Here is a 16,510-nt window from a genome sequence, read left to right as displayed (position 1 = left end):
ACAACAGAAATTGAATGCCATGTGAGATTTTTGTTTTGAGTCGTGTTTCTTTCAATTTTGATGCGTCTAAGTACACTTAGAAACATGAAACTCTTAACCCATAACATGCTGACATCTCATGTCAAAGGCGTCAAGAATGGCTATCCACTAAAAATTGAGGTATTTATTTAGTAGTGTTTGTTTAACAAAGAGAAAAGGAGCTTGAGCCTAGGCCTGACTCAAGCCTCGTGAGGAGATTTGCAACCACTGAAAGAGAGGGCAGTTACCTCTCTAAACTAAGCGCCCAGCTGGTCAGGGCCGCCATGGCAAGAGGGGAAACTGTAACAGGGGGAAGGAGTGCGAGAAAGATTGCACCAAAGGTGTAACAATATGCAATGCCATTCTTGGCAGTAATAAAATAAGTTCTAGGCCTAGTTCTGTGTGATTAATGATATGACAGATTCGACTAGCATTTGCTATATTTCTCACTAGGCTCAAGAAGTCAAAACTGTAGAAGTGGATTTCAATCCAGATTTTGTTTCAAGGATGATTCCAAAACTAGAGTGGCGAGCTCTTTTTGAAGCGGCGCAAACTGTGAGTACAGTATTGTATTGATATAGATTACAGTATTTTAGTTCATGTATGCATTGTTAATGATGATGTTTGTTTTACGATTATATATTTTACAGTTGGATCTTGTGGGTGCACTCCCTCCAGAACCAATCGCTGAATTTGAGAGTAACGAAGATTTTTTGAAGGAGGTTCACAGAGTATTACTAGAGGTAATAAAAGCAAAACAAACATTGTAATAAAACAAAAAAACAAGCACATACAATAGTAAATAAATAAACACTTCTGATCCAAATAAGGAGCAGATTAAGTTGTTATTCTGGTACCATTGAATCTGATATACATAAGCAAAACTAGAGAAATACTTTTGCTGAGATGTTCAGTGAAGGACTATATAATATTTTATACAGTATCGGGTAAAATATAACAAATATATTTCAATGTCAGGAACGTCAAACACTTTTATGGAAATACATACAAGGATCTACAAATTACTGTTAAATTTCATATACAGCTAAGCAGAATGATGTATACAGAATAAGGATATTTAGTAAATTTGCTTGTTATAGTGCGGGGGTGGGCATAAAATTGTGTTGGAGAGCGAAAGTGTGATTTAACTCAGAGTCACACCCAATCTTTAAAGTTTCCAGTGCATTACGAAAGACCTTCACGCACTGCTTTTATGCTCAGTTTTATTCACTTTTGACAGACGATCAGTATCAGGCAAAGATGGTTGGCAGGCCGCACATATAAGGTTTGTAATTCATTCGCAGGCCGCAAAAAAAAAAAAAAAAAATTGCTGTTGGGCTGCATGGGGCCCGTAGCCCGCATTTTGCGTACCTGTGTTTTAGTGCAAGGTTCACAAGCTGGAAGAAGACACTTCTGGGAGATCTGGTTAAGGCCAGGCACTCACTGCGTGAACGCTAGATGACGTGGCGCCGTTTGCTGATCGTCGGAGGCAGTCTGAACAGATGGTTATTAAGAACAATCCATTGCGCGTACATAGTCATGTTGCGTTCTTTATAGAATCGTGTCGACCGACAACCTTCAGGCGCTGGCTTCAGTTGGCTTTCTTAACCTAATTTAATTTTGCTGCATATAGTGATACTCACTGACACAGGCTTCCGTGAGAAAATTGATAATAAAGCAGCGAAAACGTACAAATATTATGAATTTGCGGGAGATAGTTTATGATCTAGTTTGTATTATTATTATATTTAACAGGGACATTGTTATTGTTCTTTGCAGATTGAGGTGGTAGAAGGAAATCTTGTGTGTCCAGAAAGTGGAAGAAAGTTTCCAGTAAGCAATGGCATTCCAAATATGCTACTAAATGAAGACGGATCCTGATGAGGAAAAATACTGTAAAAACAATGTATGGAATGAGGAAGGGAGAGTAGGTAGAGAGCCTAGTCGGTACACATTGTGACGTTGTAAATATTAGGTTGGTTTTGTCCAATTCGCAAACTTGTAAGGAAATTGTTTCTTTGTGGACTTAATGCAACTTTAGCCCAAATGATAGCTGGACAGGGAGATGTTTTAAAGTTCTATTGTTTATTGTGCTTACTATTACAGTTTACATATTTCACAGAAAAAACAAGTGAGAAGAATCTCAAAATAAAAAGATCAAAGTCAACAGGTAGATAATATATTGCTCATTTATTAAACGGGAATTTGTTTTATTTCTATAATTACAATTCAAAATCCCTGCCAATATATCTTAAAAGATGCCACTGTACCATTAGAGAGCTTTCAATTGCACGACGACGATAGGACCTAGAACGTAATTACGTAGGATGCAATTTCACCTGATCTAAGTTGTGCAGAGAACGTAGCACTGTCACGGATGAGTGAATCCGTTCTAGAGTTGCGTTGCCGCGCAAATTGAAAGCAACCTCTATAACCTACAGTATCTGAAAATTAGGCAAATTAAAGATATTCATTTTAGATTGAAAATCATCTTATTTTACAATATAAAAGCCAGTACAATCTTCATGCCATGTGCTTAGCATGAATTTGCTATGCAAAATTTTGGTTTTAACTTCTATAGTCATGTTAAGTTTAATCATAAATTAAAGTGGTTCTCTAAAATGCTGATTAATAATTAATGCTTGATGAAAATACAAACATTGTGACCTCACTACCTTTAATTCGCTGCAATGTAACATCATATATGTGTTCACTGTGAGACTACAGCCCGATGAAAGAGCCATTTTAAGCACAAGGCTACAGTATTTTTCCTGTACTGTATATGTTATACTGAGAATGTGTTTTGCAGCCTCTCAAAAATGATGGGGAAAATATTGACCCCTTTGACATACTATATTGGCATAAACAATTAAAAATAACTATGATCAGTTCTGTAGAATTGACTGGTTCATGTTGCTGTTATAATAATACTTTGGTAGGCTGTACTTCAAACGGTTCCTTCGTCCAAAGTATACTTGATATATATTGCATAAGCGGTAACGACATAAAGCGTGTTACTAATTCATACACTCGTATCTTAAACAGATTGTAATTTGCATTCACTAGAACACGCACAAAGCATCCCCATCCATCACATTGCTCAACTTCGTGCATCGCAAGAGCGCGCACACAACAGCGTGACATGTTGATAAATGAGCTGGCATCTTTACGAATTTTCAGCGCGTATTCAATGCCACGTAGGAGATCATTTGTTTTGAAAAGGAGCAGCATTTCTCGTGGAACTTCATTTAAAATTTTGGAAACCTGTGGGAAATATTCTATTATGCTGGCTTTAATGATATCATCCTGAAATAAAATAGAAAATATAGTTTTTGAATTCCTAACTCTTCAATAGACAATAGATGAAGGAATACTTAATTGTCCTGTTATCAAATCATAACAGCGATTTTTTTTTCTTTGATTTTAAAAATTAAATTACAGATTAAAATCTCATATTTTTACTACGTTTTATAATAGTGTTAATAAAATAGCATGTATAGTAAAAACTCTGTAAAATTGAATTGTTTTACAGTACTGTTTTGTCTCAATAAAATTGAAAGATGACAACTTATCCTTTTGCATGAAAAGTCCAATGTTTTAATTGTCAATTCAACTTTATTTTGGAATCTTATCCATAGCATGAAACAAAATGAATAACAAATTACATAGAAAGAAAAATGAGTTACAAAAAATATGCATTCAGGGTAGGATGTCACTTCCCTAAGGTCCAAATGACACACATACCACATCCTAAGCAAACTATGCATTACTGGGGTAACTGTTATTGGCAGGATTAATTTGAACCAAAGTTGGTCCCTATTGACCCTCAAACCTTCATGGTTATTTTTAGCTGCTCAAAATGTAGCCCAATCTCCAGCCCATCCTCCACTCCAATGCAATAACCTTGGATGCACTGAGATCTGCTTTAGGCCTGGACCACTTTTTCCACTCAGACTTTGCCTTAATGACAGTACAGTAGAAAGCCGTTGATTTCTAACACCCTTACCTCTTTGCTTGACCTTTCCACTTGATCAATTCCATGTGTCACAACAGCCCATGATCTTGCTGTGAGCATGCATGCGAATAAGGGGTAAAGTTCACCAGCTCCTAGTCGTTGGCTGTACAGTTTGATTCCCTCTAAGTTTGCTGCAATCAACGACTGCCATAGGTTGGCATAGTTTAATCGAAATTCATTTGGTAAAGTCTGCAAGAAAAAGAGAGACTATAAAATCTCTGGAAAAAATGCCCAGTTTAGGAACTAATATGTTCAAACAAATATGACATTCACACAGAAAATCATGTACATCCTCGGCTTAAGCATTTGTTGGTTAGCAGTGTTTATTCGCTGATCCGCCAACAGATCAGTAAACATCTAGTTGGACGTTGCGTTTTGAAATAGTGGTTGTGGGCATTTATTTATTATTCTTATTTTGATATGAAAAATTTGCACTTGATTGCACAAGTGCCGTCAAATAAACTCTTCTTGTTCATTCAGGCATTTTTATGAACCACAATATGTGGAAAAGAAAAACCAAACCACTAATTGCAAAAAATTGATTTTTGCTTATCAACACAGGGTTGAACAGTAGAATGAGGGACAAAAAATTGTAAAAGAATCATGTATATCTAGTTTAAACATTAAAACATACAGCTGCTTAAAGAACAATATTTGAGAAATCAGCCTTTGAAGTTTACAATTTTGGGCATTTCTCGGGCAGAAATCGTCACCAAATCCTTAACAATTTTTGTTTTGATATTGAAAATGGAGAAAATAACAACAGCATGATGTATAAATATATAAAGGTTCGTTTAGTGCAATAAAATATATTTCAAAAATGTTGACATTCCAGAATGTTTTGGCCATTATCTCTGAAACACAATTTGGTTTCGCTTGTCTTTGACACATATGATGTTGTTATCCCTCCTAGATTTTGAAGACGTCTGGGATCCAACTAGCAAATTAAAAATGTATTACCAAACCAAAAATTAAGAATCTTTACATGGTGGGGTATTAAAGTTAGGCACACATTGTGCCAATGATTGCGATTCCATAAAAACAGAACATTTTCAATAATCATCTGCTCAGAAAAACCACTGATAATCAACAGCCATCAAGCTCACACAGGGCAGAGATAAATTCTTCTGCCAACAATGTTGCAGGGTGTGCCCGGCTTAACATTTTCCTTTAATATCTGTTCTAAGATTGAATAGTGTACCAGGTAAAGTCCATGATCCAGCAAAATTATTTCTTGCTGTCCGTTAGAGTCCTTCCAAACCAAGACATTGCCTGGATGTGGATCACAATGTACAAAGCCGTGAACAAAGATCATCTCGCTATACAGTTTACCAAGGTCCCTTGTAACCTAGGATAAATAAACCAAAATCATAAGTAATAATACACATAATTCATCAAGCAATAAAATTGTGCCTTTTTTCTTGCTGCTAGGGGACATATTCCCCTGGAGTCCCACCTGTCAGACAGCTTCACTAACCACTCCCCTACCCAACCAAATGTATGTCCTAGAGCCCCCAATGTTATGGCCATTTCGCATCTTGCATTATTTCGCATTCTTGTTGCTACAGCAAACACGCATATGGCTTATATATGCGCGTATGTCGAGAATAATACAAAAGTATCTTTCAAAATTCAATCTTAAGATTAATCTGTTTCATCGACCCATAGCCGAGCACACCTTGTAAGTAGGCTTAATTATATACAGTAATATATAAACATAACTAAATTATATAATATAATCTGGATGTTTAGATGATCGCTTTAGCATGTATTCTTAATATAGGCCTTGCATGGCAATATAGGATATGAGGACCAATGCTTAAGTCTTATTAATTTAAATATGATTAGTTAACTGTGAGAGTACCATTATTTATTATCTATTGTTACTGTTTTGTAGTTCAATCGTGACGTTGGTTTAGATGGCATATCGTATGTATTGTTGCGTTGGTTACACAGCGTATCTAATGTATCGTACCGTTGGTTGGATGTCATACGTAACCATTGGTATTTGCTACCATATAATGGTTTATATTGGAAGTATTAAAGATAACTAGCAAAGCATTGAGAAAATCAGACTTACTGTAGTGTTTTATTGGGGTCGAAATAGACAAAACACCCAGGACAAGTATTGAATTAAAAGATATCTATAAAGATTATTACTTAAATACACATTTTTTGGGAACTGACCATTTTCGCAACTCCAATAACACCTTCCACTAATACAGGCTCTGGAGGAGCTGAAATGTATTTACCCTCCATAATAAACAAACGTGTAATATATTTTTGGTTGTAAACAGACCACCTAAAGGGGTGGAGAATGCACCTCTTGGATTCTAGGGAAAGGTTTTGCAACAATTGTCACTTTTGCAGTAATCATCTGTCTTGCATATGGCTAACAGACTCACAAACACATTTCAAGAAAAAGTTATCAAGAAAATTCTTTTCTATGTTGCTGTTCCAGTACCTGTACTTTGAATTCCTTGGGTAGAAGTAAATCAGGGGCGGCGCCAGGAATTCCCCGACGAGGAGCCGAAGCTCCCCAACAAGGGGGTCCACACACCCCTGTCAGGGAAGCATAGCCCCAACCCCTTCCCCCCATTTGGAAAAAAAATTAAATTTTTCAAATTTTTTTAATTAAAAAATAATAACATTTTGTGTTAATTATGGAAATCTTTACTTAAAAATATAATTTGATAGAAAACCATGCAAGTTAAAAGTCCCCTGTCGGGGAAGAGCTAGCGCCACCAATGTAACCCGTACAATCACAATAGTAAACAACTCTTCACACATACAGCAGCACTGCTCGCACTAAACAATTTTTAGTCCCTAAAATAATTTGACAGTTTAGTAAGGCAGGCTTGAATTGTACTTTCAGCATTCGAGATTTGATTTTGCCCCGACGACCTTGCTGGAAATTCTGTGACTGGGGTCATTTTCCCCCTCCCCCCAAAGTAAATCACATGACTTGTATACATACAGAAATGGCCCTCTTACCTTATTAACATCTATGTTGTTCTTGTTTACATATTCTAGATCATTTACTCTTCCTCCTTCACAATACTCCATTGTTAGCACTCTTTCAGTTGTTAATTCCCAATATACCTTTGGAATCTGTAGATTGAGAAAAATTATAGCAGAAAGTGGTTGGCGCAACAGTTGTGGCTCGGTCTCTCAACCTTGAGGTCTGGGGTTCAAAACTCTCACTGTGTAAGTCACTTGTGTTCTTAGGCAAGACATTTTATCTACATTTGTCTATCTTTATCCGGGATTATAAATGGGTCTGGACCCCCAGACGTCCAACATCAAGACTAGTTCGTCGGATCAAAAATAAAAATAATAATGATTTGCCTATCCAAATAGTGTTATTTTGATTGCTAATTCCTAGTACTGTAGTCTAAAAGCACAATTTAGACCATACTAAACCATAAAAGCTCTCGCTGTGAACCCCGTCAAGGATTTTCTTTATTCCCGTGGGCCGTCAACCAAGGCTCAATTCGGCTCCGGGTTGAGACACATTCGTCAAACATGTTGGACTCCTTGTAGGCAAATTTTTATGGTTTGGCTGGTGCCAGCCAAATGTTTTCTAGTTTGAACTCTGATTGAATGTCTAAAAAGGGGGAAGGAAGTTAGGGTCATCAGTTCAGATAAAACAGAAACATCCCCATTACCCTACTTTCAAAAACTATTATAGTGTGGAGAGAGCTTTACATAGACTTTAAACATAGATATATATCATCATCATATTGCAGGTTTTTCACTTACTTTTAGGAATTTAAAATGACTTAGCAGCTTTTCAACTTTTTCCGCATTCTTTCCTTCCTTTACAAAGTCCAACTCTAATGGTAGATTCTTGTTCATCTCCCCACTTAACCAAAGAAATTCAAACTCAGGGAAAAACCAGGCAACACTGTTCAGTAGAAACTGTTAAGAAGAATACACACAATATTATAATAACAACAACATTAAAGTCAGGCTCCGGAGGGAAAAAATTTTTTTGATATGTTGTAGAATTGATTTTTCTAAGACAGAAAAAAGTTGTTTGACGAAAAACTGGGGAACGGTGAAAGAGATACAGATTCTTTAATATTTAAAAACTGGGGAAATAAGGTGTAAAAATGGGCAGTTACGCCCCTTTTTCCCCCAGTTTTTAAATATTAAAAAATCTGTATCTCATTCACCGTTCCCCAGTTTTTCGTCAAACAACTTTTTTCTGTCTTAGAAAAATCAGTTCTACAACATATCAAAATTTGTTTTTCCTCCGGAGCCTGAACAATAATACTAATACTGTAGGGCAGTTCCCAACTTTTATTTCAGTTTTGGTATATTTTGAAATTAAAGTAAAGTATCCAAGTGTACATCCATTGAAAGCTTAGAATATGAATTTTCGGGATCCATAGATGAATATTGTTAATTTTTATATTTTTGTTATAATGTTTATGTACAGTATTTCAAATTTTATAGTTTTAATATTTATTAAAATGCAAATAAACTTACAATTTTTAAAGGCTCATAATATTAATCAATTACAATAAACAACAATCACAGTTCATCAAATTTGAAGAGCATGTCAGTCTGATGCTATTTCATAGTAAAACATTAAAATTTACCTTGGTATTAATAATTAGGGCGTGGTCAAAATCTACATTTTTTTTTTGCCAGTCTGTGACAAAAAAACCACATTTTTGTATATTTTCTAAGCAATCCTCAAGTATAAGCCCACCCCTTACTTTATGGCCAATTTTACCTACCAGCCGTTCCTTGGGCAAAAGCCCATGGTATGGTTTGAATGAGTTTGCATAGCTGACTGTTACAAATACTCTAAACAAATCTTAGCTTTGAATTAGGCTTGTAGTGCTAAAAAATTGCTTTTTGATTGAAAAGGTGATTCCCTGGGTATAAAAGCCCACACCCAAATTCAACTCAATTTTGTGTCCAATACCAGCGAAACTACTACGGTAAAAAAAATCACATTAGCATAGAAACTAGTGCCCATATAGGCCTATAGGTGTAATATGACATCATCATGCCCATTATGGGTATCACAATTATTTGCCACATAAAAAAAATAAATAAATAAAATTTTAAAAAAATAAAAAAATAAAAATTTTTTTAATAAAATTAAATTAAAAAAATTTTGATTAAAAAAATTTAATTAAAAAAATTTTAATTTAAATTTTTTTAAATTAAAAATTAAAAATTAAAAGTTGATAGTGTGAACAGAGCTTATAGCCTGGTTTCCTTAAAATCGTTCAGTGCAAACATTGTACTGCGTGGCAGTCCCTGACACAATCGGGAAGGCTAACCGATTCAACCAACCAATCAGCATCACCGAAAACTGTCGGCAATAGCGTGTAGCGATTGTATGGAAACCAAGCTTAAGACAGAAGCACATTAACAGGTTAGTAGTACTGTACTTTTCTTCAAGTACGACCTTACACTAATCGATTTCATGTCCACTTCCGAATAAGCCTTGACCTTTGGATGTTGAACCTTGACCGCTAACTCTGTGCCATCCATCAAAGTTGCTCTATGGACCTGAGCAAGAGAAGCTGTGCCAATTGGCACTGGTGAAAACTCCTTGAATATGTTGTCAGTCTAAAAAGATACAAGGCATGTATTTATCATGGAACTATAATTCATGTTGGTCAACCCACCCTGGAAAAAGTGGCTTAGAAAAAGATCTGAAGGGGAGAGGAGGGTGTTGACATCATTATGACAATATAATGGGCAAGTCACAAATATTTGTCACAGTAAAGTGTAAACCACAGGTGGGCAAAGTGTGGCTCGACAGCCATTTCTTTTACGGCCCGCGAAAATCAATTAAAAACCTTATATGTGCAGCCTGCCAACTGCCTTTAGCTAGAAAAGACCTTGTTTTTTTACTGCCTGAAACTGGCCATTTGTAAAATATAATATTAAACTGAGCATAAAGTGGTAGAAAAGCAGTGCATGAAGGCATTTGGAAGCTCACTGGAAACATAAATGTTTGGGTGCGGCAGTTGGTGTTAAATAAAAAATTAACTTTGGCCCACCGACCAATTTTTATGCCCACTCCTGCCTGGTGTAAAATAGAGGTTTACAGGCCATTGTTCACATATTGCACCAATAAAAAATTATCAAAGTCTCACCTTCCCTAAGTCCTCAGCAACCAATTTCTTGATGTCATCCAGAGATGACTGAGGAGCATCGTCATGGAGAACCTTCAGTGTGTTGACATATTCCTCTGGGAGGAGATAATCCAATGCACCTAAGTGCTGTCCAAGTTTGATGAATACTCCACCATTTTTACAACACAAACTATGGAGTTTCTTAGCTGACCGAAGGTGAACCTAAAAGATAGTACAACCTATGTAAATATTCTCTCATCTTTGATCTAAATATAAAAATAACCAAATGAATGAACAAAAGATTTTACATCATATACTAACATGTATTATTATCCTAGAATTGCTAGTTGAACAATAAAATTAAACATTTGAATTGCTTGAAAAGTTCAAAGCAATCGAATTCATTTAATTTTTAGAAAAATTTGAAAAAAAAAAATATTTTCCTACGTTCCTAATGCTTCTTATGGAACCATTAATTGGCTGTGGCCGAGATTTAAAAAATGTTTGTATCTTGCTTTAAAGAAATACAGTTCGCCCTCAAATTTGAGACCACCTTTAGAACCAGAAAATTTAGGGTGGTCTTGTTCTTCAGTCACCACTTGGAGGGTTAGTTTAATGTTAAAAGATCGAAGATTGTTAATTGGTTCTTTGAAAAGGTGGTCTCGAATTATAGGGGTCTCAGAATTAGAGGGGTCGGTCTATCTCGAGATGGAGGGTGAACTGTACAAAAGTCATTCAAAACTCACATTATTCTTGGTGGGTTGGTAATCCGACATGCTTGGCTCCTTACCAAACAGCGACAATTTGTAGTCCACCACAATTGATGTTACCTACAGAAGAGAAAAGATTATTAGTTTTTCTTTACTTCACATTTGAAACATAGAACAAACGTTATTCCAAATAAAGAGAGACATTTGGATTGGAACAATACAGATTAAATTTTAATTCAGCATAGCTCAGCCAGACTGTTTTTAATCATCTGCGCAATTAAAAAACTCTGCTGTGTGGGTACCGGGTTCAATTCCATCCTCTGCTCCCCTATGTTTTAGCTGGAGGGTTAAATGAAGTATCAAAAAGGTACTCACTGTCACGAAAGTCCGACCTAATCGCACAAATCCCAATAATGAAGTTTTATCTACGTTCTTGTCTTCCAGAATATAAGTTGCTCCAGCAATAGAGGATATTGTACCACCTACCAACCATGCGATTCGATGTTTTGATCTTGTTATGTCTCGAATAGCTGTCAAAATCTTTGAAGAAGACATATTCTTGCTGTGGAAGAAAATGAACTTTAGTAATAATTTTGTTTAATCAATTTTATTGTCCACTTGTTATTATCACTGAGTGTTACTTTTTGTTTAATTCATAGCAATAAATTACAATAGTTCTAATTAAACATTGCCTCATAAGCTCAACTAATAGCACAGTGGCTATGGTTAAGGTTTTAACTTAGGGTTAGGCATGAAACCTAATCCCAGTCAGCAGGGTAGGGTCTAGCTCGGCCTACTACTACTGCTGCTTTCTAGTTTAAAACGACAATAAACCAGAACGGCAATGGACCAAAACGGCAATAAAACAAATAAATATATAAAACTTTAAAAGGCACACAAAATGAGACTACAGCAATATGTTATAGAAGTAAAAACGGGAAAAACATTAATAATAATAATAATAATAATAATAATAATAATAATAATAATAATAATAACAGCATGTATACTACTGTCTGACTCCGTTGTTTACATGATAATAATAATAAAAATAATAATAATAATAAAAATATAATAATAATAATAATAATAGGCCTAATAACACCATAACAACATACAAATTCAATAAATAAAAGATTGTGGAAACACAATATAAGGGTGACAAAATGAGAAATTTAAACAATTCGTCCCGCACTTGGCGGCGCGCCTCTTGATTTCTCCTTTGTGCATTGTCGTTTTAGTATTTGTCATTGCCCGTTTTGGTACTTATCATTGCCGTTTTGTTTTGGTTTATTGCCGTTGTGGTTTGTCACTATACAATACAACTCCCTGGGTTTATTGCCGATTTGACTTGCTAGGCCTACCCTACTGCTTCTACTACCACGTACCACGGCAGTACGACACCATAGGCCTAGGCCTCTACTACTAGTACTACCTAGGCCCAGGGCCTAGGGGGCTAGGGCTAGCCTCTAGCATGGCCTTATTTAGGCCTTAAGTCGGTCTAGAAATTGACTATCGATATAGATTAAATTATATGATCTACTCATACAAGCGTTTAATTTCATTTTAGGCCTATCCTATATAAAAACCATAAAGGATAAAAAACATTACACGAACTCTTCCGTTTATATATCTGCAGTAAGCCTGTGCGACATGAAGGCTCAAGCTGTCTGCTGCAAATTCGATCATCGCACATAAATTATTACAAACTTATATAAATAATTCATAATGTATTCTTTTGTTTTATAAAATTTTATATAAAAATATAATTATATATAAATATTTTTTGATTAATTTATTTATATATAAAATAATATTAATATATTTTTATATTAATAGCTTAATCTATATGTCTGTACAATATTACTAATTCAGCCGAGAACATAAATAACGAACAACTCAATCGAAAGGACTCGAGCGAGAGTACAAATCTTGAGCGTGATAACTCGAGCACCTGCTAAATACAATACTAGTGCGAACGACACAACTTGTGCGGATTTAGCTAGGGCGAATGATGCAAATAAGGGACATTTTCTTATTATTTATAAATATAACCCTGTCAAATTATTTAAATTATTAGGCATATGCTGTCTATCAAATAAATACAAGGATAAAAAAAAAAAGAGAAAAAAAAAAAAGGTATATGCCTATGGATTTTTAATACAAATTGATTTGTACTAAAGATGGTCTGACAATTAGTTTTATTGAATGATCAGTCAAGCAGTGTATTTCCAACTAGTCTATAAGTTCTCGTTTTAATTTAATGATTTTAATTGTAATAAAAAGATTTAATATAGTTTTATTAGTGTTTGGCAAATGATAACTTTAATATTGCTGTCTAAGATAATCTTGCAATTAGTTTTAACTCCGATTTTATTGAAAGGGTCAATCTGTGTTTCCAACAAATTCTCTTCTAATTTTAATTTATAATAGTCATAATTTCAATAATAATGATATTAATTGTACAATATTTTATATAATAGTATTTAAGCGCCAGGTAAATACTTATTTTAATATTTCTGTTACATATTTTTGTTTCTTCTGTTGTCTCCCAGACAGATGGGCATTGCCTTCTTTTGAGCAATTCTACATGTAGGCCTACTGCTGAGTCGTTTTGTATTTTTGTGTCACGTTTTTGTAAAAGTTTGATTTTTTTTTTAAATTATAAGCTAACAATTTAAAAAACTTATATTAAGCAATCCAAATAGAGCTACCATTGACCAATTACAAATTGAATTTGTAAAAATTATAAGTGTGGTTTACATACTAGACCTATCCTTGGCTGCTTTTTGAAATATCAAAGCCCATTGTAAATAGCACTGCAACGTTCAATGAAAATAAAACATATCACTGCACTTAGTCAAGTTTGGTGCCTAGTAGCAAAAGAATTCGCATTTATTTTATTCATTTCGGCAAAATACAAAAGTATTAAGTCTGATTTAACATTGTCACTTTTCTGTCTCTTATACACATCTAGATGTGTATAAGAGACAGCCCCCCACCACTTCACTTCCATCCCCTCTCTCATCTGCACCCCCATTTCAAGGCTTCTAGATACACAACAGGTGCTAATTAGATGACAGTATATTATATTAAAATAAAGCTCAACACGTGGTAACAAATTGTCATTAAATGCAAAAAAAAAGACTCACTTTATGGGCACCTGTATGCAGACTAATAATATAAGTGAGTAGGCCTATATATAATATGAGTGCAAATTAGATAGAGTTCATGAAGCTACCTTCCTAGGAATAATTGATGAGAATTGACGTGGAAAAAACTAGAAATATTGGCGTTCTTAATAAATTCGAAACGTTTTTACCAAAGGTTTCACTCTCTATCAATCATACAGCTTATAGGTCCTACCGTAAATTAAATTATAGTTTGTTACTATGGGGAAATGCCAGGAAAGTGTATATAATAATTCGTGTTCGTATCTGTGTGCAACTAAACCATTATTTCTTAAATATAATGTTTTGAATATTTTTTTACATGTATATAAATGAAGTTGCTATTTTTATGTACAAATTTTACAATTTTTTTACTGCTCATCGTGAAAACCACAACTATAATACCAGAAACAAAGATGATTTCCTAATTCCAGTTGAAATGGTTAAAACGGTGTTGTCTTCAGATTCAAAAGTATGGAATGGTCTGCCTTACATGCCAAATGTGCACATACGCTGGCGCAGTTTAAAAGGACTCTTAAAGGTCCGTTATTTTAAATTAATGTGTGTATACTTAGAGTATGTGCATGTAATAGTTCAACATGAAAACATATTCATGAATACAGTACCTTTAAATTTACATTTTATGCTTCTTGTTTCCGTGATGTGTGGGTGAGTTTGTCCTTGTTCTAAATTTTCTTAAACTGTTACGTAACGGTGGTACTGAAAACTTTTAAACAAGCTGTATTTGTTTTTCGTTGTATCTCCTCCATTATCTCAATTATTTATTATTTAACATAATGTGCATGTTCATATTGTATTTTTTTTCTTATTGATTTCGATGGAAATAAACATCGTATCTTAATTTTTATATAGTACAGTAAAACCTCGAATTGAAGCCCAATGGTCTTAATCTCAAAATGAAGCCCATCTTGAATTGAAGCCCCCTCTTTAGTTTACAAAATTAGCCCAAAAGAAGCACATGGGCTTCTTTTCAAGATAGCATAGACTTCTTTTCGATAGTACAGTACATATACTGTTCATGAATTTCAAAAAACAAAATAAATTTAAAACAGGCTTAGTTATTAGAGTAGTTTTTGTGATTTAAACCTATTTAAAAACACTCCATGATACAGATTGATGTTACAGTGGCCTTTATTTATTGTTTCATAATACAAATTCACAAAATTGACAGCATTCATTTTGAAAAGAAGCCCCCATCTGTACCTTGCAAAAGTAGCCTCGAAAAGTAGCCCATCCAAAGTTCGCAAAAAAACAAAACAAAAAAAAAAACAAAAAAACGAAGCCCAGGGCTTTATTTCGAGGTTTTTACGGTATATCTGTATGACGTGATGATTGAATGTTTTTACTGCAGATCAGTTTATCACTCGGTTTTACATAATACCTGTATATAGGTTCTTGTGTTGTATTTTCCTGATAGGAAAGTCAAGTATAAAATGATTATTTTACAACTCCCTTGGTATATACAGTATATGCCAAACCTTTAGAAAGAAAATCAGGACACATTTTTTGTCAGTAAGACCTAACTTTATTTCATCACATAAAGTATATAAATATACTGCAAGTTGTGAAGATCAATTTTACATATTATTCTCACCTAATTTAGAATTGAATAATTTGATCTATGAGAGATCTAAAGATTCTTAACTATAGGAATCTGGGGTGGATTAAGGTGAAAAAATGAGGAATAAATTAGCAGAGGGGAGCACAATACTTTAAAACAAGCTAATTTTTGAAATTTGAAATTCCATATACCAGTGTCTATGGTTAAGCCTTTCTAAACAAGTCTCTAAACACTCACACTCCCCACCCACACCCCTCCATCACTTCACTCGATTGTTCGCATGTAACATTTCCCCAAACCAAAATTTTTCCTCTGGATCTGCTCTTGGTAATGCCGTCTAAAGGCCAACTCAGACAGCATCGGCCGACGCAGCCCGACCCGATTTATCGTCGGGGACAGTCTTAAGCCGTCGTGAGAAATATTAAACACGTTTAATATTCTACTACGCGACTGCCCCCGACGCACACCATCGCGTCTGCGTTCAACTCACACAGATCCGACACAGCCCGATGCGATTTGTTGTCGCGTCGGGCTGCGTCGGCCGAAGCTGTCTGAGTTGGCCTTAATACAGTATATACTGAATCATTCATGCACACTTCTTACATGAAAATATTACAATCCTCTCACTGATGAAAACAAACTTCAGTAAGGGAAATATTTTTTATTTTTAACTTTAAATCTACTTTAGATTATCTCACTAAACTTTCATGAAAAAGAAGCCTATTTATTATCAAAAACCATGATATTTGGAAAGTTCTAGATAATTTGGTGCAACACATTATCTTTAAATTATTTGAGCAGATATATAGTGGTTAAATCACAGGGAGTGAAGTTGGTCCCCCACTTTTCGATCGCAATGTAATTTCATCAAGTCAAAAAAGATGCCTGAAAATTTTTGAAATGAACCC

General features: G+C 34.7%; 2 protein-coding genes across 3 annotated transcripts; one reads left to right on the top strand and one right to left on the bottom strand.

Moving 5' to 3' along the window:
- The first annotated feature begins 1 nt into the window (after position 1).
- On the top strand, positions 2-2,191 carry LOC117116034 (multifunctional methyltransferase subunit TRM112-like protein). Its single transcript, XM_033259970.1, has 4 exons — positions 2-159; positions 472-573; positions 669-761; positions 1,798-2,191. The coding sequence occupies exons 1-4, from the start codon at positions 61-63 to the stop codon at positions 1,897-1,899; spliced, it is 396 nt and encodes a 131-aa protein (XP_033115861.1). The 5' UTR covers positions 2-60; the 3' UTR covers positions 1,900-2,191.
- LOC117116032 (aarF domain-containing protein kinase 1-like) lies at positions 2,190-12,534 on the bottom strand. Of its 2 annotated transcripts, none has more exons than XM_033259966.1 (10): positions 12,462-12,534; positions 11,226-11,412; positions 10,887-10,970; positions 10,162-10,362; positions 9,470-9,628; positions 7,796-7,954; positions 7,028-7,144; positions 5,235-5,381; positions 4,025-4,222; positions 2,190-3,324 (listed from the first exon to the last, which is right to left on the bottom strand). In XM_033259966.1, the coding sequence occupies exons 2-10, from the start codon at positions 11,403-11,405 to the stop codon at positions 2,938-2,940; spliced, it is 1,632 nt and encodes a 543-aa protein (XP_033115857.1). In that variant the 5' UTR covers positions 11,406-11,412; positions 12,462-12,534; the 3' UTR covers positions 2,190-2,937. The 2 variants fall into 2 exon arrangements, with proteins under 2 accessions (XP_033115857.1, XP_033115858.1); XM_033259967.1 differs by having other exon boundaries at positions 12,468-12,521.
- Positions 12,535-16,510: the final 3,976 nt, after the last annotated feature.

This window comes from Anneissia japonica, unplaced genomic scaffold, assembly GCF_011630105.1.
Source record: "Anneissia japonica isolate Jap-2015-1 unplaced genomic scaffold, ASM1163010v1 scaffold287743_len2803612_cov181, whole genome shotgun sequence".
Taxonomy (NCBI): Eukaryota; Metazoa; Echinodermata; class Crinoidea; order Comatulida; family Comatulidae; genus Anneissia; species Anneissia japonica.
Note: the sequence above shows the minus strand (reverse complement) of the source record. Positions and strands in the feature narration are given on the sequence as shown.

Bases quoted from the DNA above. Each gene is read 5' to 3' on its own strand.
- LOC117116034 (XM_033259970.1), top strand. From the start codon at position 61: ATGCGTCTAAGTACACTTAGAAACATGAAACTCTTAACCCATAACATG. The intron at 160-471 runs GTATTTATTTAG...ATTTCTCACTAG, and splicing joins GCTATCCACTAAAAATTGAG to GCTCAAGAAGTCAAAACTGT. The intron at 574-668 runs GTGAGTACAGTA...TATATTTTACAG, and splicing joins TTTTTGAAGCGGCGCAAACT to TTGGATCTTGTGGGTGCACT.
- LOC117116032 (XM_033259966.1), bottom strand. From the start codon at position 11,405: ATGTCTTCTTCAAAGATTTTGACAGCTATTCGAGACATAACAAGATCA. The intron at 10,363-10,886 runs GTGAGTTTTGAA...ACTATCTTTTAG, and splicing joins ACCAACCCACCAAGAATAAT to GTTCACCTTCGGTCAGCTAA. The intron at 7,955-9,469 runs GTAAGGTCGTAC...TCTTCTTAACAG, and splicing joins TGGACATGAAATCGATTAGT to TTTCTACTGAACAGTGTTGC.